This window comes from Callorhinchus milii, unplaced genomic scaffold, assembly GCF_018977255.1.
Source record: "Callorhinchus milii isolate IMCB2004 unplaced genomic scaffold, IMCB_Cmil_1.0 Scaffold13, whole genome shotgun sequence".
Taxonomy (NCBI): domain Eukaryota; kingdom Metazoa; phylum Chordata; class Chondrichthyes; order Chimaeriformes; family Callorhinchidae; genus Callorhinchus; species Callorhinchus milii.
The window spans coordinates 14,100,762-14,127,548 of NW_024704754.1; the positions used below are offsets into that span (position 1 = coordinate 14,100,762).

Consider the following 26,787-nt stretch of genomic DNA (forward strand, 5'->3'; position numbering starts at 1 on the left):
GAAGACGAAATTAGTTTATATTCATGCATTTTAACACTGCCAAAATCTTCTCAAGGTGGTCTCTAGTAGCCAGACCCAGTGCAGTGTAAAACAAGGCAAAACGTTGGAAAACAAGAGAGAGCAAAAATCATATCTGATACTTTCAGAATTCTTCGAATGATCATATCCTTTTGGACTTAAAAATCTAATGAGGTACATCAGGAAATGTACCCTGAACACAAACCATGTGAACACACAAGCTAATCAGCAGAGTGATGCATAAGGGAACAGTTCTAACATTGGTAGGCAATCTGAGGGGCAAGAAGAAAAACAAGTTTACAGCAGAAAGTGGTTATAAATTAACCAGGTTTTAATTACACCAGTACCCAGAACACAAAGTTTATTCCAGTTTACATTATTGTAAAGATGTCACACGAATACAACTTGTGTTTTGAAACCCCTCATTTAAACAGGACAGTAACTTTGTTGAATCTCAATAATTAGAACCTTCTGCCCACAATCCAATTGAACTAGTTAGAGCAATCAATCACAGGAAGAACCAGCAGTTATCTCAAGCATAGCACAAGGACCCTTTGCCATACGAGTAGTGCAAAACAAGAACAAATATTAATTCATCATAAACTGGCAGTCAGTGATGTTTGAACTCTGATAACAGTTAACAGATGGATTCAGATTCATTCAACTGACTTAAGAGTCAGCAGAAGAAAGCGGTTTCTTTCGGACGGAATGAGCGTAACTTCATAAGGAGTTTGAATTCACATTATTTCCAACAGGTCATGACCAGGCCATGTGAGACAATGAATTGCAAGTTGATGTGGGCCATTTTTAGTTAGAGAGCAACTGAATTATAATCACGAGCTCACTTGCAGATTGGGGACTGCCATAAATCTCCAACCAGAGCATTTTAGGAGAATGGACAGCAAAAGGAAAAAAAAAATTCCGAAATAGTGAGTGATCACAACAAAACACCAATTGCTGGCCCGATAATTTGTGCACATAAAAGTCCCACAATGAGAGAACCCATCAAGAGGATCCCTGGCCAAGATACTGGAAGTAACTCCCTTTTAAAATAATGTCACAAGATCTTCAGTGTTCACCTTGAATAAGCAGACCGGACCTCGATCTAGCATCGATCATTTGAGTACGTATGAAGGAGCTACATTTTAATTTCATAAGCCTGTATGCAAGCTTCAGCTTGTTTACATGAAGGTAGTCTAAAGCATTGATCTCCTTGGCAAATACAGGCACAGCCAAGAGCAGGTAGATCCAATTCAGTTCAAAAGACACCAGCAAGAATTGATTTGTAGAAAGTACAGAAAGTGGTCTAACACAATTTTATTTTTAAACTCCTTTTCCGCCCCCTCCATTCCCACAAAATCTGAGTTTAATTTTGAAGTGACAGACTGATGCAGTTAGCACGTATAACCGCAAAAGACTTCACGCATCAAGCAGGACGCATCGTAAGGTATGACGCTAGCTAGTCCGATAGCACATTGTACATCTATCTGGCTTGGTCGCCGTACATTCACGAACTGAAAAGGGCTGGACTCCATTGGCAAAGGTTCTATTTAAAAGCAAACATCTTTAGGTGAAACAATTTCCCCCCAAAAATAAAAATCAGATTTGTTTCCAACAAACACATTAATAAAAAAAGAAAACAAGGCGCTTCTCTACAGAGTGTCAGGGATTGTGGCTGCCCCTTTGTCCCCTTCGTGCTGAGCATTTGCTACCACAAGCCCTTTCTCGTCTATAGAAACGTATGAAAATATTTGTAATTTCTACACCTTTCTAGATATAAACTTTTCATATAAACCATCGTGTAGAAAAAAAATTCACTTTTTTTTTTAAAATGGTAGCTGCGGCCAAATTTTTGTTCAATAAAATCTTTTGTTTCGTTCCTGGCGTTTCTGGAAAACCACAGCGCCCACCACAGCACACACGATGATTCCTAGGAGGGCACAGAGCAGCAGCAGGAAAACCTTCCAGCCAGTAAGTGGCCCACTCCGGAAATTCCCTGTGGGATCATCTATGTTATCTGGAAGACAAGGAAGACAACACACCCAGAAATTAGATGTGCAATGGCATAAGAGTCTGAAGTGACTGAGCGAGTTTCCCAAGCTAAAAGAAAAAATGGCCGACTTCCAGGTAACTGCTTATGTCACTTTCTGTTTGCTGCACATGTGCCGAGCAGAGAGTGCTGCTCGTGGTGACCGGAGTGACTGGTGAGTCAGGGGGTGGGAAGGGGAAAGCTGATCCAAATGTGGTCAAAGAGCCTTGGATATGAAAGTCGTGCTGGAAGATTCCCAATGTAATGCCTACACGCACACAGGGAGAAAGCGTTAAGTCGAGTAACCATAGACTAGTTAGACTAATATCCACAACATGTCAATTTTTAGGAACGTCCCAAGGCACTCGACCTTCAAAGATTTGGACCCGAGCTGGGGGTTGGAGTCAACATGGATGGTGGGGAAGGAGTGGGGGGTGGGAGTACAGCTGAAGGCACAAAAATATATATTAAATGGTAAAACTTTAAAAGACGTAAAAGTGCCAGCATACTAACTCCACTTATGGCCATTGTCACACTCTTTCACTAATCACACTTGCTGTGCCAGTCTTCCTCATCCAATTCCCTCTTATACCTCATACCCCTCGCTATCTTCCCTGGAGCCATTTCTTCACTGATCTAATTCTGATCTTCAGTGAGAAACAGATGAATGGTAAACCTCTCCCTACAATTACAGCTCAGCCATTCTTGCAATTAACTCAGCCTGACCTCCTTCCCTGTATCAGAGAGGATGGAGCATGTGAACTTAACATCTGTGACTGTGGGTTGAAGTCAGGGAGCAATGACTTCAGAGTTCCAATCTACAATGACCTCCAGCATTTGGGAATCTCTGATCCAAAACAATTCATTGTTATACTTCACCACATCTTCACTGATGTTGTTGAAGGTTAGAGCCCCATTCTCCTCCCGCTCACACCCCACCCCCACTCATAAAACACTTCTCACCTTTCGGAGATTTCAAGAGGCTTACACTAGGCTCTATTTTTGTCCAGTCGATACTTTCATCCTCTGGTGTGTGCTCCACTGTGAGTTGGTAAAGCTTCATGGAGATTATGTCATGGTTATCTAAGAAACACAAACAATAAAATGAGTATTCACTCCATGGCTTTTTGTGGGATATTGCTGCGCAGAAATCACCTGGCACGTTCGTCTTCACTACAATCACTCCACTTTACAATATATCTGTGAAGCACTTTAAGACATCCTCCAGATGTAAAAGGCGCTGTACAAAATGTAAGATTATCCTTAATATATATATAAATTAGATTATTATTAATATATTGTACGTTTCAATTAAGTGACCTGGCAAATCGGGCAATTTGCAGCTGAATGGTGGGTAATTTTGCTATCTCTATTTTTCATACTTCTTCACTGGACTGCTGCAATAAACAGCTTGTGTGTGTCCTGCTTATTTACACCAGCAAATATACCACGCTGTCCAGTAGTACTGCACACTCTTGGGTGTAGGACAATTCCACATTACAATTTCTCCCACAGTCCTGGCCTGTTAAACTAAAGGGAGTTGCTCTTAGGCACAGGCATAGGCAGCTCCTCCTCAAACTATACAGCGTTGCTCCAGGCAAATCCAGCAACTGTTCTGAATTCTAATTCTCATGGTAATTCTATTGTGGGAATATTTAAACCAAAAACACACCTTGTGGGAAAGTGTTCAGGGAAATTCAATTATTTTATAAATTTGAAATTATTACACACAAAATCACTATTGTGGGCACCTCACCAGAGCAAACTAAGCTAGTCTACTGATTATCCTTAACACTGAGTTTCACTTTACCCTCTGTAGACTTCATCCTCCTTCCCCCATCCCATCCACCCTACCACCCCCTGGGAGAAAATAAATGCAATTCCATACAAACTTTTTGCTGAACATAAATAATGCTCTTTTCACAACCCAACCATTCAACTGGAAAATAGTGCAGAAAGTTTGTAAGCAGATCTGTTACCTGATAGATCTCCAGTGGCTGAGGAAGCACCAAAATAATAGCCAGTCGGCAATCGAACTCCACTGATGTCAATGCATTCTTTCCACTCGTTCTTATCCTCTACGTCAGTCATCACCTGAGAGAATGAGAAACAAACTATAAGCAATGGACATAATAGCTTCTCTTGACACCCAAGTGAGTAAAAGCAGAGTTGGGTGCAGCATTAACCATCCCATCGGCAGTCGGGCCTTCAGCCTCTCCACCCTTTGGAACTCCATCCCACATTGCTTTCGCCTTGTTGCCTCCCTTGCCTCCTTCAAGGCACATCTCAAGACCCTCCTCTTCCACTGTGCCTTCGGCCACACTCTTACACCCCCTGCCCACTTTCCCTTACTCCAACCCCTCCTCACCTGCTCGGGTCCAATTCCCTGACTGTTCAGCACCTTGGGACAGGCATCCGGCCGACGTGAAGGCACTATAATAATGTAATTTTGTACTATATTATATATAGTGAGAATTTTTTTTAAGTGCAAATTTAGTTATAACATGATTGTAGCATGGAGCCATTCACTGGATAAGAGTATAAACACACAGCCAGCTTCCAGGTCACTGGCGATGTCACATGCTTTACACAGGAGGTGGCCATTAGCTCAGCACACAACGCCAGGCAAGGAGCAGTGAAACAGGTTGGATATTATGAACTCCAACCGCAACCTTATAACAAGACTCCAACATAGTCCACAAGGTGGCAGGATTGAATGCTGGTCTGGTCTGAAATAACTAAGCTCAGCTTTGGCAGCATCATAGGCTATAAATGCACCCGTAGGTTCAAGGAGGAGAAGGAAAAAAAAGAAAATGAAATTCATCCCGAGTTTCCGCTCTTGCACTCAACTCCAGCTGGAAAGTGCATTTATGAACACGATCAGGTTCAGCTGTTATTCCTTCCCTTTCCATCCTCTGCGTAAATAACCTACTGGGGAGCAGGTGCACAGGCAAGAGAGCGAACAGGTATATAAGAGAGAGAAAAAAGCACAAGAGAGCGAACATGAAGGAGGGAGGGAGAGAGAACACGGGAGGAGAGAAGAGAGAATATGAGGATGGGGGAGGAGAGATAAAACACGGGAGTGGGGGTAAAAAGAGAGAGAACATGAAGAACTGAGGGGAAGAGAGAGAAAATGAGGCAGAGCGAATTCAAGAGAGAACAAAGATGAATGAGAGAGACAGAGAAACAGAAAGAGACAAAGGGCTGCACCCACACACGCATGCATGGTACGTGGGAATACACGGGGGGAGAATGGCGTGTGAAAGAAACTGACAATGCACTATATGACACTATAATGACAGGTAACATCCAACAGAAGTACTATTGATTAGTTTAATGCGTTGTATTTTGTGTGATGGCCTGATTTTGGAACATGATTTCCATATTCACAATGGCCCTGGTAATAGATATCAAATACCCCAGTTAATGAACTATGAAGTGAATTCCCATAGTGCAGGGCTCTTTGGCCCTAGCAGCTGATTAGTGAAACAGTTCATAGCTGGCAAAAAGTTCAACTGCACGGCATTGTGCAGGTGGCCAGCATGCTGAGCCAACTGTGATTCCACACCTGACATGTGAAGTCTCAAAACATGCCCATTAGAGAGACACAAAAGGTCAGCCAGCTCTTCAGGTGGCAGTGGAAGAAACAAGGAGGAAATCTCAGCCACTGGCCCAAGAAAACAATTGGCAGACACCTGGCGACAGATTGCCTGCCTACCATCTTGAATAGGAAATTAAACGAATAAGAATTACATACAATTAATTCCAACTGTTTGATCATCACACTTGGCTTCAGAACAACTGCTGATTTTGAAGAAGTTTCAATTCACAGACTAGGAAGTCTCAGAGTAGGATGCAGCAGTATTCAGTGAACGTTGTGCATGTGTTACAGGAGATACTCAAAGTCTGGCCCCATCTTCCGCTCAACCAACCTATTCTGAACTCAATGACAAGCATCCTCAACAAGAGTGCACAATTTTTAAATAGACGTGAACAATACAAAATAAGATAACAACAAATTACATTTGTATAGCGCCTTTCACGTCAGGAATACGTCCCAAGGAGCTGGACAGTCAGGGATCCGCACCCGAGCTGGTGGTTGGGATCACGAGGGGTGGAGGGTAAGGTGGTGACCAAAGCACAGTCAAAGAAGAGGGTCTTGAGATGGGTCTTGAAGGAAGCAAGGGAGGTGGCGAGACTGTGGGATGGAGTTCCAGAGGGTGGGGACAGAAAGGCTGAAGGTCCACTCGTCAATAGTGGGCCGGGCAAGGTGGGGGATGTGAAGCAGGCTGGAGCCCGTTGAGCAGAGGGAGTGGACAGATTGGTGGGGGTTAGGTCACAGAGGTAGGGAGGAGCAAGGCCATTAAAAAGTTAAGACAGTTAAAAACTGTCTGTCCAGTTACTAGGCAGTGCCTGGCCAACAATCCTTCAGAGTCATTAGTTATTCCCCTCGTGGCTGTTTTTGGAACCTTGCTAGCAAAAATAGCTGTTGTGTTTGCCTATAAAAACAACTGCTGCACTTGCCACTATTTGCTTGTGAAGTGCTAAAAAAATCAATTCATACTGCAGGTTCTTACTATTTCTAAATGAACCTCGCACCTCAGCATCCTATTTATTTTCCTGATTTATTCTGATGATTTACAGATTTCTTAGACCCAGCAACTTTCTTCTCTTAGTCATGCTTCTGATGCCTTGCTGTTTTAAAATGCCCGCAAACATGGGTTCCCTTCAAACACACCTGCTGCAGCACAAGCTCATAAGCACAACAACCATTTCTCGTCCCTCTCCCCACCCACTTACTGTTAATCTGCCGCGGGAATATCGAATTGCCAAGTAGGTATCATGGTCCACATTTCGAAGTTCTGAGGAGCATCCTGAAAGTTCTGATGGTCGTCCATCCTTGCCATGATCGTAACTCATGGACCCATTATTAACCATTGCCGAAACATAAGGAAAGGCACGCTGCATTCAGAAGAGTGTAATTAAAATCACTTCAAAGATCAAGCATCTTACTCTGTCCTTAATTAAGACTGACCAAAATTAAATTCCCTCTTTCAGTCCAGCTGTTCCACCAGATGGCAATAAATAGAGAATTGATTTGAGGTGAAGGAGATACAATAAGTAATAGAACTAGGGGATGTGGAGAAAAGGCAAGAAAAAAGGATCAGTAAGATAAAGAGCTGCCATAATTTAATAAAATGTCAGAATAAACTATATGGGCTGAATGGCTTACTGTGTCCGTATGTTCCTTCCCAAGGGACCCCAAGACTAACTGAAGCAGCATCGGCTAAGATCAGCTAACTCAGAAATGCGGAATCCTGTTGCTCAGTGGTTAAAACACTCGCTTCTCAAGCGAGAGACCTGGGTTTGATTCCCCACAGGGCGAAATGTTGGGCAAGTTTTGTTACTCCACACGCCTGTTTATCTAGCAGTAAGTAGGAAACTGGTTGTTAGTTGATTGGCGGATTGCTTTTCTGGGGGTAATAATCCCTTCAAAACAATTTGAAAAAATAATCATTGGGTCACTCAATCTACGACTGTTTGTGGAACACTGCTGTGCGCAATTGGTTGCCGCGTTTTGCCCACAAAATATACAGTCAATTCACTTTACAGTATATTCTGTGAAGCGCTTGGAGATGCCTCGAAGATGTGATAAAGGCGCTATATCAAATGCAAGAATTGTTATAATTATACCCAAAAGCACAGGACCTTGAACAAAGTGAGGGAGATCACCTAGAATATATAAAGTATAAAAAAACAGTGGGCTGCCACACAGCACTCACATCAGTGTTCTCATCATTTGGATACGTGTCTATGAACAATCCTAACCCGTGGAAGTTATCTCTGCTTCCGAACACAGTGCCTGCAAGCAAAACAACGAGATGTACAAACATTATAAATGATCTTCATCATAGCCATCCTTGGGATAGGTATCACTGAAGACAGGCTCATGAACTCCCCCTGGTTACTAAACTCTGGTACTGCAGGAGGAAACAAAACTGCGGGAAACATTTTGTTAAGCTACTGGGTTCGTCACGAGGAATTGAAAGGTTTGACTTTAAAGGTCTTTTGGCAAAATGTACACAATTCTCATCAACAGCTGTCATAAGGATGACTTGTTCAAGCAGAATTGCACAGGACCTATTAAAAACATCCCTTGTAATTTTAATTTAAATTAAATAAATGAAACATAGTAATGTTAAAGACTGGAGGGGAAAAAAGTAGGAAATACGTATTACTGACTTTGGATCAGTGAAAATGTCATCCAATTATGGAAAGATTTTATTTTTACAGTGAATATTCACATAATGGAGAAAGCACTATTTTACCAGTGATTAGTCGATCCTTTGTGTACCACACAGCAAACCCATCACCATGGAGATTCTTTTTCCCTAATCCATGAACTTTGAACTGGACATGGAGCTCCCAATCCTTCAGGTGACATGGCTGCAATAAGAAAGTCTTAGATTAGATAGTCCTAGAAAAATATTACAATACAAATTTACATTTATGTACTGCCTTTCACATTGGGAGGACATCCCAAGGCTCTCTCTCAACAGTCCTGGCTTGGCACCTGAGCTGGGGGGTGGAAGCCCAGTTTGGGAATTTTAACACATGAACTGTGCAAAGGTAATAGAGAGCCAATGTAAGACAACTGCTGTTGGCATCCATATGTATTAAATTATTTAAGAACACTATTCAGTTAGTGTTTCAGTTAACATTTCAGAACCAATTTGTCAACTCAATTTATGCATTTCCGCAGAATTATAAAAGGAAAGAAAGGAAAGAAAGTATCATGAAAAAAATTCTACCAAGTGGCCAGCTTGACAATACATTATTTTACAATTTGAGAAGAATAAATTAATACACCTGGATAATATTGCACAAGGATAGCTAGTGCTCATTGCTGGTGGAACCATCATAATAATAATCCTTGCATTTGATATAGCGCTTTTCACGTCGGGAGGACGTCCCAAAGCGCTTCATAGAACACACTGTAAAGTGAATTGACTGTATATTTGTGGGCGAACGCGGCAGCCAATTGCGCACAGCAATGTCCCACAAACAGTCATCATCACCACACATTGAAAGCATGAGGTACTCAGGTTTTTAATCATGGTAATTCACTCACCATTCGGTTCCAAATTGATCCTCTTTTGCTGCGGTCATCGGGGGTCAGTCGAACATACTGACTGGTCAACATTGTGCTTCCACCAAAATCCCATAGTGGCATTGAACTGGATCCCACTCCTGCAGGAAAAATAGCAAGTCACACTCAACTGAGAATACAACTTAGATTTAGAAACACAGAAACAGGAGTAGGCCATTTAGCCCCTCGAGCCTGTTCCACCATTCTATAAGATCATGGCTGATCTGTACCTCAACTCCAATTACCCGCTCTTGCCCTGTGTTCCTTGATAGTCTGACCTAACAAATAACTATCCCCTCAGTCTTCATTTACTTACAAACTACAAACTAATTATAGAAATAATGTTTTCACATATAAAACACTTCTGATCAATGACTCACCGTGGGGGCTGGAACATAAACCTAGATAGACAATATCTAGCAAGGCTTAATAGCAAGGCTCCAAGATCAGGCTGAGTTAATGAGCAATCATGTCTGAACTGGACAATTATCAGATACAGATTCATGTACAATATACACAGGTTTTAAATTTCTAGCTAAGAACTTCAATTGCACCTACATATAAATGATACATTAGAATAGACCATTGAAGGAAGGAAAAAAGTGAACATGAACACCTCTGTCTCAAAAGTCTATTCTTTCCCTCCAAATCTACGCTCATACACGATTGCTTCCAGGTTACTTCGGAAAACCTGTCTGCTAATTGTATTAAGGTTATTTTCAACTTTTCTACGCATTTAACTGAACCTACATCTGGAACACCTCAATCTTAGGTGACTTCATTAGAATTCTTGTTAAATACGCACTATCGTGTGGAGTTATATGTAATAAACAACACATTAGTTATTGTTTGAAAACTGTAAACTGAATTCCCAATGCTTAGCGACATTTCAATAAAGCTGTGATACATTAAAAAGTGTTCTGGACATTTCTGTTAAAATATTCCATGAAGCTACATTACTTATAAAATATTAATTGTACCACATGCTTTCACATCGGGAGGACGTCCCAAGGTGCTGACACTAGCTTTTAACTTAAGTACAAATTGCACAACGGGAACTTGCATTTATATTAGCACCCTTCATACAGGGTAGCTTCTCAGAGCACTAAACAGTGGTGGAGCCTGACGAAGGGGTGGTGACCATACGCATGGTCAAAGAGAAAGATAAGGCACTTAGTTAAATGAATGATCATAATTGCAAGATATTTTTTGTTCAATCGATTTTGCAGCAGCTATTTGATAGACTACTATTGCAATTCTACAAAAGATATCTATTACTCTAGTCTAAGTTAAATATTGTTTAAAGTGGATACTATTATCCTCCTCATAATTGCTCTGATGTTACTGTAAGCAATTACAGTAACACCAGAGGATTCTGAAAAATTAAACTACTACATATTTTATGCTGTGTTTACACCATAGGAGCTGTTCTCCTCAAACTGTTTGGAACACAAGGCACAATATGAGGAGCAACCGGGCAGCTTTAACAACAGGTGCGAACTGCAATGCACTCCCCTGTTCTTTCAAAGTCCAATTTTGACAGAATATTTGGTTGCTATTAAAAAGAGACTCTACAATCATGTTCAAAATAGCACAGAGTTGTCAAAAACAGGAAGTCTGTTTCTTCTGTGTGTCAGCCTAGCTCAGTTGACAGCACACTTGCCTCTTTGTCTCACTATAAATCCAGCTTTGCACTCCATTAATCACTATAAAGGCAGCAGTCGAACCAGTCGATACTCTTTTCAGATTACTGGGCAGCAATAGTAAAGATTTCATCTCAGCTGCAATAAAGACATTTATTGATTTATCTTTTGTCGACTGTTCAAAAAATCGGGAGTATCTGAATATCAGTCTTTATGGCAGTTTGATCTTACGTGCTCAATCATGCATGGGTTTTATCCAGTAGAAGGCATTTAATTACACATTAGCAGAAAGGAACAGTTTGTAATGTACCATAACCGTTGTCCACAATCAAGCACTCTCAAGACACATACAGCTATGGTTAATTATAAAATAAAGGTCTCTTCAAAACTGTTTTTAATCAGCCTTAGAGAACACTCCTGCTCTGCCAGTGTGAATAACTGCCACCATCCATCTTAAGTATCAGCTTGCCTCAGCATTTTTGTCTGTGGCTCAGAAGATTATGGATTCGGGACAGAATCACATAGTCCAAACTGACACTCCAATGCAGTGCTGGAGGTGTGTTGCATTGTCAAGAGGGGTCATCCTTCTGATGAGACATTAAACCGCGGTCCCGTCTGCCTGTTCAGGTGGACATTAAAATATCCCATGACACTATTCAAAAAAAAAGGAGCATCTCCCGGTGTCCTGGCTAAAAATCCCCCAAATAGAATTGCTCATTCACTCCATGTTTGTAGGACACTGCTGTGTGCAAATTGGCTACAAAAATACGTAGTCAATCTACTTTACAGTGTATCTTGTGAAGCTCTGAGACGTCTCGATGATGTGATAAGGCGCTATTTCAAATGCAAGTACTATTATCATTTGATATAGTGTCTTATCACATCTTCGAGATAACAACAACAAAATTACATTTGTAAAGCGCCTTTCACATCGGGAGGGCGTCCCAATGTGCTGGACAGACAGAGTTACAGACCCGAGCTGAGGGTTGGGGTGTGGGAGGGTGGAGGGCAGTTGGGGAAGCAGGGAGATTGAAAGCACAGTCGAAGAGGAGGATCTTGAGGTGGGTCTTGAAGGTGGTGAGGGAGGGGGCGAGACAGAGGGACTGCGGGATGGAGTTCCAGAGGGTGGGTGCAGAGTGGTGGACGGCCCGCCACCCGATAGTGGAGCGAGCAAGGCGGGGGACATGAAGCAGGCCGGAGCCCGCTGGGCGGAGGGAACGAACAGGGTAGTAGGGGGTTAGGAGGTTGCAGAGGTCGGGGGGTGGGGGCAAGACTGTGGAGGGGCTTTGAAGGTGAGGACCAGGATCTTGAACTGTATCCTCTGTGTGATGGGAAGCGAGTGGAGTCGGGGTGAGGATGGGGGCGATGGGGTCGCGGAGCCCGGTGCGGGAGAGGACACGGGCTGCAGAGTTCTGGGTGATCGTCCCAACGGCGCTTCACACAGTGTAGGGTGAGGTGAATCACCGGCGTATTCTGTGGGTGAGACTCAGCAGCCGATCGCGCGCAGCCATGTATCATCACTCTCAGGATTTAGTAATTTTTTTTTCCTAAGAGGGAGAATATTACCCCCAGGAAAAGTGATCCACCAAACCTACCCGACAAGGAGCGGCGGTGGGGGGAGGGGGGTGGGAGGGGGGGATCCGACTCCATTTAATGAGCGAAGAGTCAATTCCCTTTGCAGTGTCGCCTGTGAAGCGCTTTGAAACGCCTCTGCGACGTGACAAGACGCTGTGTCGACTGCAAGGATTATCATTACTATTATCATTACTATTATCGTGGAGTCCTGTAGCTCAGTGGTTAGAGCACTCGCTTTGCAAGTGAGAGACCTGAGTTCAATTCCAGGCAGAGGGCGAAACCTTGGGCAAGTTTCCTTACTCCACACAGAGCCTAATAATAATCCCTCCAAAACCAAAAACAATAATAAATTGGTCATTTTCAATCTACGACTGTTTGTGGGACATTGCTGTGCGCAATTGGCTGCCGCGTTCGCCCACAAATATACAGTCAATTCACTTTACAGTGTGTTCTGTGAAGCGCTTTGGGACGTCCTCCCGACGTGAAAAGTGCTATATCAAATGCAAGGATTATTATTATTATTATCATTACTATTATTATTATTATTATTATAAACCCAGACCCTGTCCCAGCCCTGAGCCCCCGCACTGGCTCCGGCCCTGTGTTTGGCTGCACCCTCAGCTCCCCGCTCGCGCACTCACCCTGATAGGGTTTGATGAGACTGTGCTCCCGCTTCAGGTGCTCGCTGTTGCCGTCGGTGATGTCGCCGGAGGCGAGCTGGACCAGGCTGTTGTGGAGCAGCAGCAGAAGGAGCGAGCCGCGCGCTGCCGCCATCTTCTCTCCCGGCGCTTCCGGCCCCGCACCGGAACCTCAGGCCGAGGGGGGGGCGGCGAGGAGGGGGGCGGCGGTGGACGGGGAAGAGAGAGAGCGACGGACACCTGCTGCCCGATGTAATCGCGAGTGGCCCGGGAACGATTATCCAGGGGCACGTGTTGCAGTCGGACCCGAGCAGCGGGGCGGACTGGTTCCAGCCAATCACCGGAGAGCAGCTCATGGAAACTGGTCACGGGACGTCCAGTGACGTCACCGAGTGGCCAAGGCGACGGGACGGGAAGCGTTGGGGCTGCGGCCTGAACGCCGCCATCTTCATCATCATCATCATCATCATGATGGTGGTGATCCGTGGGTTCGATGCAGGTCGATATAATTTAATACGATTATAGAAGACGTAGATAAGGCGCTGTATCAAAGGCCAGGATTATTATTATTATTATTATTATTATTTTCACAACCGCCAAAACATCTCAGATCATTTCAGAGGATGAGACCAGGGCCCAGGGCCCAGGGGCCCTCTTCGTCCAACTCAGTCCGGTGACCGCTCCGTGTAGTGACCGGGGCGTTTGTACGCAGGTTTAGTGTACGTGGCTGCCGTGTTCCGCCCACAGCGCACACAGTCGATTCACTTCTGCGGTGTATTCCGCGGAGCGCTTTGAGACGTCTCGAAGGCGTGATCCGGCGCTGTACTAAATGCACGGATTATTACTAGTATTAGTAGCCATTTTTGCACACAGCAAATGTCCCACTAATAGTTGTGAAGTGAAGTGAATGACCGATTGCGACAGAACGCTATATGGTCTTAGATACTTAAACTCCAGCCCTATCCTCAAACACGCGCACACTCTGTCTCGCCCCAAGCCTTGACTCTTGCCAATCTGGATCCAATACTTTCTGGGATTTGGTTAACAATGAGCGTTCCTCTGGATAGAAAGTGACTACTCCATTCCAGAAAAAAGGAAACTTTCAAATATATATGGACCCCTTAACAGTTTGTACAGGGTGACCAACGATATGTACAGGGTGGCGGTGAGGGTGGTTACACAAAGCCTGGTGCTATATCAACATAGTAGTTATAGCAGGGTCATAAAATAGTGAGCAAGAACCGTAGCTAATTTTTTCTTTCCTTATCCCAGAGACACAGGTTATTTGTAGTACCGGCCACTGCCTTAGCTGGGATCAACTAATATAGTACAGGTCAGGGATTTCCCCTGGTACTCATTGGAGTGAATGGCTCAGTTTCACTCGGTTTCCCAAATGAATCATGAGGGAACCCAAGCAATACTTGTTCACCTACAAAATACACACTTTACTTCATTGGAACTCCATCCCATGGTCCCTTTGCGTCACTTCTTCCCTTACCTCCTTCAAGGCCGGACTCAAGTCCCTCCTCTTTGATCGTGCTTTTGGTCGCCCTCCCACCTCTCTGCCTTTCCACCCAAACGCAGTAGCCAACTTGCACATATCAGACAGCAGAAACCTCCATTATCTTCTTGACTAGTAACCATTGATTATAGCTATTTGGGGTAGTGTAATTCCACGTTCTCACAATCCACTATTGGAAGAACCAATTCTATTGAAAGAACTATTTTACGATCTCACTTCTCATAATTCTAGCTCTAATTTTAACCTGTTGCTTTGGAACCATATATCCCTCCCACAATCCCTTTGCCTTGCCCCCCCTCTCCCCATTTTCAGGTCGCACCTGAAGACCTTCCTCTTCGACCGTGCCTACGGTCATCTTCCCCCTACCCCTGGCTCAGCATCGGGCTCCACCATTGTTAAGCGATCTAGGACGCCCCCCAGCATGGAGGGCCCTATATAAATGCAAGTTGTTGTTATGCTATTGACCAGATGGAAGAATCATCTTCTTATTTTTAAACACCCCAATAAGATAACATTTCCTGAAATATCCAATGGAGCATGATTTTTTTAATGGGGACTGAATTTGTGTATTCTGCCCCTCTGTATCACTTAACAGTATTATTCTGTCATGTTGATATCACAACATCCTATTACAGTTTTCAGTCTGTGTGCATTCACCACTGGTTACTCTTATAAGGATTATAAAGAGCTACAAAGAGGAGCAAGCAGCCAATGTGACTGATGACATCAATTCTGCAAAGTCCAGTCTTTCACAAATATAAAAGGTTAAGGATCATTAATAAATTGTTGATAAAGAAACCTAAACTTTCGCAATGATAGCTGGCTCAAATATTATGTTTTAAGATGTAATATTTTTAGCTTGTCATTAAAATATCAACTTGTGACAAGACAGGCCTGGGAGAAGGTTAGTGATTGCTCACATGAGAAAGAGAATTACTGTATCTCAATAGATTATTTTATTGGACTAGTTGTATGAGCTTCATAGGATTCCATCACAAAGCCTATTTCTACAGTGTGATGCTGGCAGAACAAATGATTGACAAGTGGTGATTTTCACTAGGCAGAATTCGAAGAAATTAACACTTGAAACATGCCCATAAATATTAATAGACTAATCCTTACATTTGATATAGTGTCTCACATGAGGAGGACATCTCAAAGCGCTTCGCAGGGTACACTGTAAAGTGGATTGTGTATTTTGTGGGTGAAACATGGCAGACAGTTTGCACACAGAAATATATGACAAACAGCCACGGAGCAAAGAACCAATTTCATTTGGGGATTTATTGGCCAGGTCACCAGAAGACACTCCCTTCTCTTTGCAAATAGTGCCATGGAATCTTTAACATCTATCTGAATATGCAGACAAGGCCTCAGTTTAATGTCTCATCCGAAGTACGGCATCTCCCAACAATGCAGCACACCTTCAGAGCATCACTGGAGTGTCAGCTTAGATTTGAGTTTAAGTTCCAACTTGATGCTTGAACCACAACCTTCTGACTCAGAGGCGAGAGTTCAACTGAGCTAGCCTAAGGTTTTAATGTGTTTAGTCAGCATGGTGGAAACATGAGGATATTCATTACTGTGTTTAAAAGTATCTAAGATTGAGAGTTCCATGCTTCCATTAAGCACTCCGAAACACTATCCAGTATGAAGGGTGCTATGTAAATTCAAGTTGTTGTTGCATGCATGCAATATATATGGAAATTTACCTGTGGCTGGAAATAAACACGCTTTCTTCAAGGATGCATCATGCGTTCCTAATTCTGGAGAGTATTGGACTGGGGAACCGAAAGTGTGTTGTGGTACTGCTGCAGTTTGACTAGTTAAAACTATCATTGAAGGCTGTCTGGCAAGCTTCCTACTCCTTTATCTTCGCTGAGATACTTGATCTCACCTGGGGATGCTATCCAGTGATCGAATATTGGAAAGTGCGAGTGTTGAATAAGAGCAGGATCAACTGTGATAAGCTTCTTGGTTGAAAATCCCACTGAAAATAACTATCTTGTCTAGACTCACATGTGGATGTGGGATTCCCAAGCAATCCTGCTCGAACATATGTTAACACATTCAAAACAGGAGAGTTAAAGGAAGAACATTAGAAAAATAACACAGTAGAGGGCAAACTAATGGTGCTGCATTAGCACCAACCACAAAGTTGGACAGGTTGAAGTCAGTCTCCCCTCACTCCGCTCAGTTACCAACTTTTGATGAGAAGGTCAGCCAACATACAATCTACATCCTTCTACCTATTGAGGGGAATATTAAAGATCGTGTGATACAATTGGAAAAGAGAATGGAGTTACTCCTGGTGCCTTGGTTAACAATCTTCCAGATTAATTGATCATTCACATCATAATTAATTGTAGGACTCACTGGCACAACTGGCTGCTGCATTTGCCTCTACAAACAGTCACTACATTTGATTTTTGAAACAATTTGAGACATTTTGTGTGATAAGGTACTATAAAATTGCGACCTTTCTATTTCTGATCTGAGCCAAGTTGGTCAGAAACAATGACATCACTTGAGCGGGGGGGCGGGGGGGGGGGGGGGCAGGAGGAGGAGACAGGGGGGAGGAAGGCCAAGGAGAGGAGGAGGAGGGGGAGAGGAGGAGGAGTGGGTGGGGAGAAGAGGAAAAACTGGACAAGGAATTTTTTGACTCGGCAGCACCTGGCACTGCCTTCCAGCTGGCTACAGAGTGTGTTGGGAGAGATCTGAGAGCAGAATATTGTCTGTCCTCTCAGCTGCACAAACACACCTTCAAACAGACTCAAGGTGAAAGGGAGAAGGATACATTACAATAATAAAAACACAGCTGCGCACTTCGGAAACCTCCTAGATTTAACTCAATACCTTCAATTGTTGTACTTTTATGTGGTTTTGGCTTTTTTTTGTTGCACTGTATAACTTTGGAACAGTTTATGAAATACGAATAATTCAATACTTTGACTTCACTGTTGGGTAAGGGCATTCAATCAGTTGTTACAGTGAGATCACAAGAATACCTTACCAACGTGCTTTTCCCTCTGCCAACACCCACAGCTGTCTCCCATTGTCACTCCTCCCCTCAACTCTTCCTGTCACAACCCCTGCAGCTCAGCTTCAGCCATCTATCTGCTGGGACACATCTTTTCATCTTTCAAGCATCAGTCTTCAATCATACAAAGGCTATGCCCTTCACAGTCTTGCTGTAATACTTATTACTGTACACACACCTTGACCGCTTTAGCACACCAGAACAACAACAGCAATTTATAAAATGGGCCCTTCAAGTAGCACAATGTCTTCGAGCACTGAATAAAGATGTAGTTGGTCACTGAGCAAGTGAGAGTAGCAGGGGGATTGATGAGATGTCCATAGAGCTAGGCTCTAAGACGAAAATGGAATGAGAGGAAACGAGTTCCAAAGGTAAGTGGCATAGAAACTGAAAACCCGACCATCAATGATGGCACGGAGAATGCAGGCGTGCACAGCAAGCCTGCGTTTGCTGAGTGGAGGGGGTAAACAAAGGACGTTTAACAGGTGAGGATGAGGACCTTGAAATCAATCTGCTGAGAGACAGGGTGACAATGGAGCTTAACAAGTATTAGGATCATGAGCTAACCGAATTTGGTGCAGGAGAGGATGTGAGTTATGGAAACATTGGAACCTCTGTGGAGAACAACAAGGAGTACATTAGAAATGCGTTAAGCAGGAGGTAATAAAGGAGTGGATAAGTGCTTGGTGTGAGATAGGTTGGAGGTGGACAATGTACTGGTGGTGAAGGAAAGCGATTTTGGTTAGGAATTGGATATGAGGGAGAAAGCAGAGGGGAGGAATGAACCAGACGCCAATGTTGCACATTTGACGAAGAGGCTTGGAGGGCTTAAAGAAATCAGAGCAGGAAGAGAGATGTTGGCAAGAACTAAGGATGGTGGCTTCTGCTTATTTATATTAAGTTGTAGGAAATTGCGGCTAATTCAGGGGTTGATGTCTAACAGGCAAGCGGATAGAACATCAGTGTCCCTGGAATTAAGAGTAGAAGTAGAAAAGTAGATGCATGTGTCATTCGCGTACATAAGACCACAAGATTGGTCTGGGTGACGAAGGTTTTTCGACCTATCTGATTTCATCCCTCCAGAATACCCACCCTTGCGTCCCCACACTGCATCAATCTACTTTTTAAATGAGTCCAGCGTCCTGGCCTCCACTACTTTCCTGGCAAGCTGTTCCCTCTAACACCCTATATCAGTAAGGAACATGTAGATAAGGAAAAGGAAGCCAAGTATGGAGCCCTGAGGTGCTTGACAGAGGTGACTATTGTCAGGGCGAGAGGATTTACTGCACATGTCTTGCCTAATAGTCTCACTGTTACACACTATTACGATACATACTCTGCCAAACAGTCTCATCGTAACTGAAATTAGATTTCGGCCGGGTCAACAGTTCGCCTCTGTGCTTCTCACGTTCAGGATGGGCACTGGCACCAGCAACATTAAGTGTGCTTTGAATAGATTGGCACAATTATAAGATATTTGTTCAGATCCCCCTTCTCTACCAAAAAAGTGTTCCTGTTGTTTGAACACAAAAAAACTTTCAGACTTCAAAGAACATTTAGAAGAATGGAAATTACAACATAGAAAGGCTTCTTGGCCCTTTGAGGCTAAGCTGGCCATCTCCCGCACTGAACCAAACCAATGTACTCTTATTTCCTTGTTCTTTCCAGGCCTTTCTTATTCCTCTTCATGTATATCAAATGACACTTTAAAATTTGGGGCCAAACGTTACATGTCGTAAATGTTTTTTTTGAAGTAGAAAGCAAGTTCACCAAACATCTAAGATAGGGAAAAAAAGGCATCCGGGAAGCCTATTGAAGGGGCGGGGGAGAGGAAATGTTGATCCAATTCCATTTTAAGCATTATTGATAGAATCATAGAATTATATAGCACAGAAGGAGGCCATTCAGCCCATCGTGCCCGCGCCGGTTCTTTGAAAGAGTTGTCCAAATTAATCCCAATCCCCTGCTCTCTGCCCATAGCCGTGCAGATTTGTCCTCCCCAAATATCTATCCAGTTCTCTCTTGAAAGTTGTTACCGAATCATTATTATGACCTATGCACAGTGCATTATCACTGTGCATCAATAACTATGTGTGGCTAATCGTTTCCGTGTTGTAAGCCCCACTTCTTGTCTTTTTTTAAAAAAATTACAAGAAAAAAAATGAAAGTCTGAGCAGAGCACAGCAGCCAAGGAACATGTGGGGCGGGGGCGGGGGAAGACTACAAGTCCCACAGGGCAGCGCGGCGACCAGCGCATGGCAGTCGGAGCAACCAATGAGGAGATGCGTTGTTGGATGAGGTCGGCCAATGGGCTGCGGCGTTGTTGTGGGGGGGGGTTGCGGAGGCACGTGACTGTGGCACATGCGGGAGCCGGTGTCGTGACGTCAGAGAGGGAGAGAGGGGTCGCGTCGCAGGTCGTAGCTGCCGGAGAGAAGAAGCGAGAGAGAGAGAGAGAGGGGGGAAGAGAGAGAGTGGGTGTGAGGGAGGGAGTGAGTGAGTGTGTGAGGGAGAGAGAGAGAGAGGAGCCATCCCGGCCCGTCTCTGTGTGTGTCTTTATACGTGTCCCCGGGTCTCTCCGTTCCCGCCTCGCCCCTCCCGCCGCCGCCGCGCTCCCCGCTCCCAGGGCAGCCGCCAGAGGAAGAAGAAGAAGAAGAAAAAGATGGCGGACGATCCGACCGCGGCCGACAGGAACGTGGAGATCTGGAAAATCAAAAAACTCATCAAGAGCCTGGAAGCCGCCCGAGGGTGAGCGAGCGGAGCGGCGCCCGCGCCGAGTCCTGGCCCCCGCAGCGAGGGCCGCGGGGGGAGGGCACGAGAAATAACTTCACTTATTTCGCCCGCAAAAATGTACAGTCGGTTCACTTCACGGGGTATCCGGTGAAGCGCTCCGGGACGCCTCGAAGACGTGACAAGGCGCTGTGTGTCAACCCGCAGAGGGTTATTGTTATTATAACAACTTTACAACTCGGGCCTTACGCATATTCCGACCGACCGACCCCTCTCTCTCTCTCTCTCACTCTAATTTGATAAAAATGGTTAAAATGGGTCGAGGTAATTTTTTTTTCTTCTGGGGGTGTGGGGGTGTTGGGGTGTGGGGGGGGGGGGGAGAGGTTCCTTTAGAATGAATGGTTTGCGGTATCCTGGTTTGGGGGAAACCTCCGATTTAATGCTTTTTCGGAATCTTCTAAAGCAACTATTTCATCATCTCTCTCCATTGCAGACACCCACACAATGTGTTAAAGGTTAACTAACTGGAGCCACGTTGATATACTCCCGTTTTTTAAAAAAAATAAGTGCTGGTTATATCAAAAAGTTGAGTAAAATATATATATATATATATGCCTTTAAGCAAAAATCGCCAAAAAGGGACTATCTATCTGATGTTTCACGAAAGGGTTCAACTTGCTAGGAGGATGTGGGTTGTAAATGTGGAGGAAACCCATCTTAATTTTGGTCTGTGCAAATAAAAATCGCTTTTGTCTTTAAACTCTCTTTGGAAGAGATCAGAGCAGTTGCCCGTGAAGACCATTTAATGTTGGTTTCAACAATATGTGTATTATTTGTTGACTGACTGGCTTGGCTACCTGAGTGTCAATTGTGAAGAATGATTGTCATGGGGCTCAAAATTCTTTCACAGAGGTTAGATCACAGTCCATGCCACAAAATGTCCACACAGCAGTATAGTTTGGACTGAAAACTGATGGGATCTGTAGTCATGGCTGACGTTGATAAGTACAGTTCTGAATCGTGAAACAAGTTGTGACAATTTTGTTTGTTAGTTTTAAATATAAAGCCTGGAAGATTACAATTAGCAGTAACCTTAATCGTTTCTTTCTAAGAAATGTTTACAGCAGCTTAAATTGGACCATGTGCTTTGGAACATGTCCTCCGAGTATCGAGTGACAAAATTGCAGTTCTAAGTGCCAGCCATGACAGTTGTAGTTTGGGAAAGATGTAAATCTAGTTACAGAGAAGTCCTCAACTCAATACCACGACCAGTCACTGGGGTAGGATCTCTTTCCACTCAGCTCCTGTTAAACCCTGCACCCAAAGCCCGAATGGGTAGGGTGGCCTACCTGGTCAAGCAGCGGGGATGCTTGCCAGACGGTGTTTCAATGGCAAGCTTTAGTTGATTAGACTCCAGCATGCATAATGGGGTCCACAAGCCTCTACTTTCACCAAACTGTGGCTAATACTCTCTGAAATTAGATAAGCAGAATGTGTACCTCCAGGTAGAGAATGTGGATTCCATGGAATTTCGATGTGGGATACATGAAACTCAGTTTGGTTTGGGTCGATATTAAGCACGGTGATGGGTTTCCACGAGGAGCCCTTCAGCTCAGTGGTTAGAGCACTCGCCTTGCAAACGAGAGACCTGGCAGGATGAAATGTTGGGCAAGTTTCCTTACTCCACACGCCTCTGTGTACCTAACAGTAAGTAGAAACCCGGTTGTTAGTCGATTGGCAGATTGCTTTTCAGAGGGTAATAATTCCTTTATAAAAATAATAATAATAAATCACTTCAATCCACAACTGTGGGACATTGCTGTGCGCAATTGGCTGCCGCGTTTCGCCCACAAAATATACAGTCAATTCATTTTGCAGTATATTCTGTGAAGCGCTTTGAGATGTCTCGAAGACATGATAAAATGCTATATCAAATGCAATTGTCTCGGATACCCGCTGACCCAAATAAAGATGCCATGCCTGAAAATTTGCAACCAGTTTGCAGCATTGATTATACTTGTCACACCCTAAGGGTGTGGATTTAATCCCCAATTTGAGCTGCTTTAAAGTCTAAATATGATTATAAGTAGCGAATGTAAGTCGAATTCACCCAGATGAGGCATTTAAATCAGAATAGGCATAAAACCAGATTGAGCTCAGCAATAATTTTGTGCTAGTAACTACCGGCAAAAAAACTCATAAAGATTGAATCCCGCAACCATTACAGTTGCTAATTTTGTCAAGGTTGTTTTCTGCTTTTTGTGCAATATCTGATTTATATTGCATATGGAAATGAACTTAGTAACCCAGTAGAAAAAGTAAACTACAGCATAGTCAGCAGTTTCTTTAGTCTTTCACTCTGCAGGTCTGGTGTCAGTTACCAAACCCAAGTTAAAATACGCTCTTGACTGTTTGCGGTGTTTGTTATTGCAGCAACGCATGCGTTGGAGTAACAGTTTATGTACAATAGATGCTACAGAATCTTCCCCAACTGCATCATGTACTATTTGAAGTGAAGGGGAGAGGTTTGAAGTTGGTATTTATTGGAAGGGAATCCTGAAATGTCCATGCCATGTCCATTATGTTTTGTGCAGTGAAGCATGATACCAAGTTGATTCCAGAATATTCCTGAAAATGGCTGCTTCCAGATTGGTCTGGAGTATTGGCAGCGTGTACATGAACAAAGTTATTGCCACTGTGGTAAAGGTACAATAAGGTTCACAAACTGCTTCCAAGTCTTTGCTCTAGAATCGACCAGTAGAAGGTGTATGACATAAATACTTCAAAATCATTCTGCTGATTTTCACCCACTGATTAAGAGCTTTCTCTTTGCTCAATAGCTGACCCACCCGCTAACTTTTTCTCTTTTCTCTCCACTTCTGAAGGTGCTGATTTCATGTTGGAATGCGGTTCTATGGTCACTAGCAACCTTCTCGCCCCTAATCAAGGTGGCCTTTCTTAGTGTTTGATCTTAATGATTTTTTCTAGTCAGCCAGGTGTCCTACATATGTAGACATTTGTCATCGTGCTTGAGTATCCAAACTGCAGCATGCATGGAAATTTCCCTTTGTCTAGAATGGAGTATTTAGATTCACTTTGGAGGGTGCACCTTCCTTCCCCAATCTCAGGAAGTATTAGAAGTAGGATAGCAAGAGCCAATGCTTGAGAACCCATGAGTGTATGTTTGAATACTGCTGGAAACCCAGCTCCCGATGACAGGTCTGCCCCTCCCAGGTCCTGCCAACCTGCCAGAATGGCTGGCCTGTCATTAGCAGTGCCCTGGAGTACTGTTCACTTGCATGGCCTGGGAATAGGGCTCACGAGACCACCACAGATTATTGACGCGATTCCAATATTCCATTGCTGAACATCTCTGAGCCGTTTTAGTGTGAAGAGGACCCACCTTACCTTTCTTCGCTCCTCCCCACCCCCAAAAAAGAGATCCACATAGAGCTTTTCTTTACCCAGTAACTACACTGTTAGAAAGGAATAGTTACTGGAGAGTGAAGCTTTAACAACAACTTGCAATTATATAGCACCCTTTATGCAGGGTAGCGTCCAGTGAGCTTGACAGTGATGGAGCACGATGCCGAGGAAGGGGGGAAGTGACCATAGGTCCGGTGATGGAGGAAAGTCTTCAGGCTCGATCTGAAGATGGGGAAGGAAGGGGCAAGTGAAGCTTCAATATTTTTCCTCCAAGCTTGCAGTTGCTGAGGCTAGCTTTAGTGCCCTGTCACTCCTTAATCCTGTTACGCTTGCCTGCAGCTCCGATTAGCTACCTCAACACATTGCAGGGTTTGAATTGGGGAATTTTTTCTAGTGCTTAGTACCTAACCAACAGTGTTTATACCAACAAGACTTTGGTGAGATTCTGCATGGAATTGTTCTCGATTTATTTTCTGTTCTATCTTGAAGACTCGATTTGGGTATAACCTGTTCTCGATCTTGCTTAACTAGCAATTCTTCAGATGTAGCAGGTTAATCCTGACATCTACATTTCTGCAGCACGGGTCATTGGATACTGATCAAAAACAAGAACCGTATTTTATTTTTCCCTCCTAGCTTGTGGATGCTTTGTCAAATTTGCGTTCCCGCTGTCTTCCTGTCTGAGATCAGCCAACTTAGCAGAAACTGGCAATTGAACCTGGAACTTCCCATTTCTACGGCTTAGTGTCCCTTTATACAGTGGTTTTACAAACTCAGCCAGTTATCAAAGCGCTGTGAAACTACATTTTAAACTCTTCTCCAATGATCTGAATGTAACTGCCAGGCCTAGGACTACATCCCTTTAAAACTAGCTTGTTTAACCATTCCATCATGCTTTCTATAGTGCCAAATTGCATCTTTTAAGCAGACTGTTTGGAACTTTAAATCCTTAGGATCCTTAAATCGTTTCTTTTGATGTGACAGACATGGAGAAAATGCCATTGTCCCAAAACTATTCTTGAGTGAAGAGAGGCATCAGTACCTTTGGATTGCCCTGAGATTCAATGTGTATCTGCACAAACTTGGAAGGAACATTAGCAATGAGTATGCTGCAACATCCAGCATTAACTGAACTTTTGTTAGCAATCAAAGGATTTGGCTTAACTATTTGAACGCCAGTAAGAGGCACAGCTAAATGTAATGCAATTGCTATGGATCCTTCATGTAACGGATGCTAGTGGAGGAGAGTTTGGGTGCTATGTTAAAGTAAAAATACCTCCACCTCTGGAGAGATTTGTCATTTATTCTTCTATTTCCTAGAACAAAAAAGATCCTCCTGGACTTTAGATTCCTTTCAAATATTAGCTGGAGTTATTTGGATGAATTGTCAGCTTTCAGAGTATGTCGCTCAACACAAACTAACTGCAGATCTCACCTCAGCTTTCCTGGCTTTTCCCTAAGATTTACTAAACCTTTTCGGAATTTGGGCACCAGGTTTGACCCACAGCTATCATTCCTCTATATCCGGTCCCCAACCAAGACCGCTTTCCTCCACCTCCGTCACATTCCCCACCATCGACCGTACCTCACCCCCAAGGCAGCCAAAATCTTCGCCCATGCCTTCATCACCCCCGGCTCAACTACTCTTAATACCTTGCTTGCCGGTCTCCCCAGCTCCACTACCCACAAACTACAACTGATTCAGAACTCTGACGCCTGTATTCTCATCCGCACTAAACTCCAGACCCTCATCACACCAGTCCTTGCTCGGCTCCACTGGCTCCCTACAACAACTTGCACTTATATAGCACCCCACGCAGGGTAGCACCTTAGAGTGCTTAACAGTGGTGGATCTTGACTCCGAGGTGGCGGGAGGTGGTACAGTCGAAGAGGAAAGTTTTCAGGAGGGAGTTGAAAGAGGGGGCAAGGTGGAGGGATTGAGGGAGGGTGTTCCAGAGTTTTGGGGCATAGTGGCTGAAAGCACAACCTCCGATAGTGGGGCAGAGGGTGCGAGATGGTAGGTTGGGTAGTGAGGAGGTTGGAGCAGTAGGGAGGTGCCAGGAAGTGAATGTATTTGAACACGAGAGTGGGGATCTTGAAGTCGATCCGTTCAGTGATGTAGAACCTGGCGAGAACTGGTGAGATGTGGGTACGGAGTTTCGTCCGAGTCAGTAACCGGGCGGCAGAGTTTTGAATGAGCTGGATCTTGTGAATGGTGGAGCTGGGGAGACCGGCGAGGAGTGCTTTGGAGTAATCCAAACAGAAGGTGACAAATGCATCCACGAGGGTTTCGGCTGCATTTGGAAACGTGCTGCAAAACGGATCGATTTCAAGATCCTCTCACTCGTCTACAAATCCCTTCACACCCTCGCCCTCCCTACCTTTCTGACCTGCTTTCTCCCCATTCCACTACGTGCTGCCTCCTCTCAGCTGGCTCTGACCTTCTGCTTGTCCCCCCTCCCCCCATTGGCGGCCACGCTTTCAACCACTTTTGAACTCTCCACCAATACCTGTACCTTCCCTCCTTTAAATTACGACTTAAGACATTCCTGTTTGACCGTGCTAACTGTCACCTTCTCCCTCCCCCAGCTGGGGGTCTGGATCTGTCACTGTTAAGCGCTCCAAGAAGCTGCCCCTGGTGAAGGGTGCTAAATGCAAGTTGTTGTTATCATTGATTCCTTTAGTCTTCGGTCCTCTTATGATCTGCTTCCATTTTTAAAAATGACTTTGGTGTCTTTACCGTTTTTATTTTTCCTGCCTTCTGATCTTTTCAACCTTGGAGATGTCCTGCATATAGTTCCAAATTCCCTTTCATTTTTCAGTAATCTTTGATAATTTTTTTCACGTATACTGTTTAAATTAGTCAGTTTATTATTTTTTATGCAGGCTTTTCCTCAACCAATATATGTTCATTCTGTCCATCTGTCTTGAATCTGCACAGCAGTGAGGAAGAAATGTACACGTGTGTGTGTGTGTCTCTCCCTCGTGTCTCTCTCTTTCTGCCTCTTAACTGTAGGTT

At 44.0% G+C, this 26,787-nt stretch overlaps 2 protein-coding genes across 2 annotated transcripts in view; one reads left to right on the forward strand and one right to left on the reverse strand.

The window, feature by feature from the left end:
* Positions 1–314: 314 nt before the first annotated feature.
* On the reverse strand, positions 315–13,213 carry lman2 (lectin, mannose-binding 2). The gene is made up of 8 exons (XM_007891428.2): positions 13,057–13,213; positions 9,180–9,298; positions 8,377–8,494; positions 7,831–7,910; positions 6,848–7,009; positions 4,027–4,141; positions 3,011–3,130; positions 315–2,035 (listed from the first exon to the last, which is right to left on the reverse strand). The coding sequence occupies exons 1-8, from the start codon at positions 13,187–13,189 to the stop codon at positions 1,875–1,877; spliced, it is 1,008 nt and encodes a 335-aa protein (XP_007889619.1). The 5' UTR covers positions 13,190–13,213; the 3' UTR covers positions 315–1,874.
* A 6,905-nt stretch (positions 13,214–20,118) lies between these two features.
* LOC103177312 (eukaryotic peptide chain release factor subunit 1) overlaps positions 20,119–26,787 on the forward strand; it is a 37,279-nt gene continuing 30,610 nt past the window's right edge. The window contains exon 1 of the mRNA XM_042339918.1: positions 20,119–20,360. Coding sequence (XP_042195852.1) covers positions 20,275–20,360 — 86 coding nt within the window. The 5' untranslated portion in view covers positions 20,119–20,274. The remainder of the gene's footprint in view (positions 20,361–26,787) is intronic.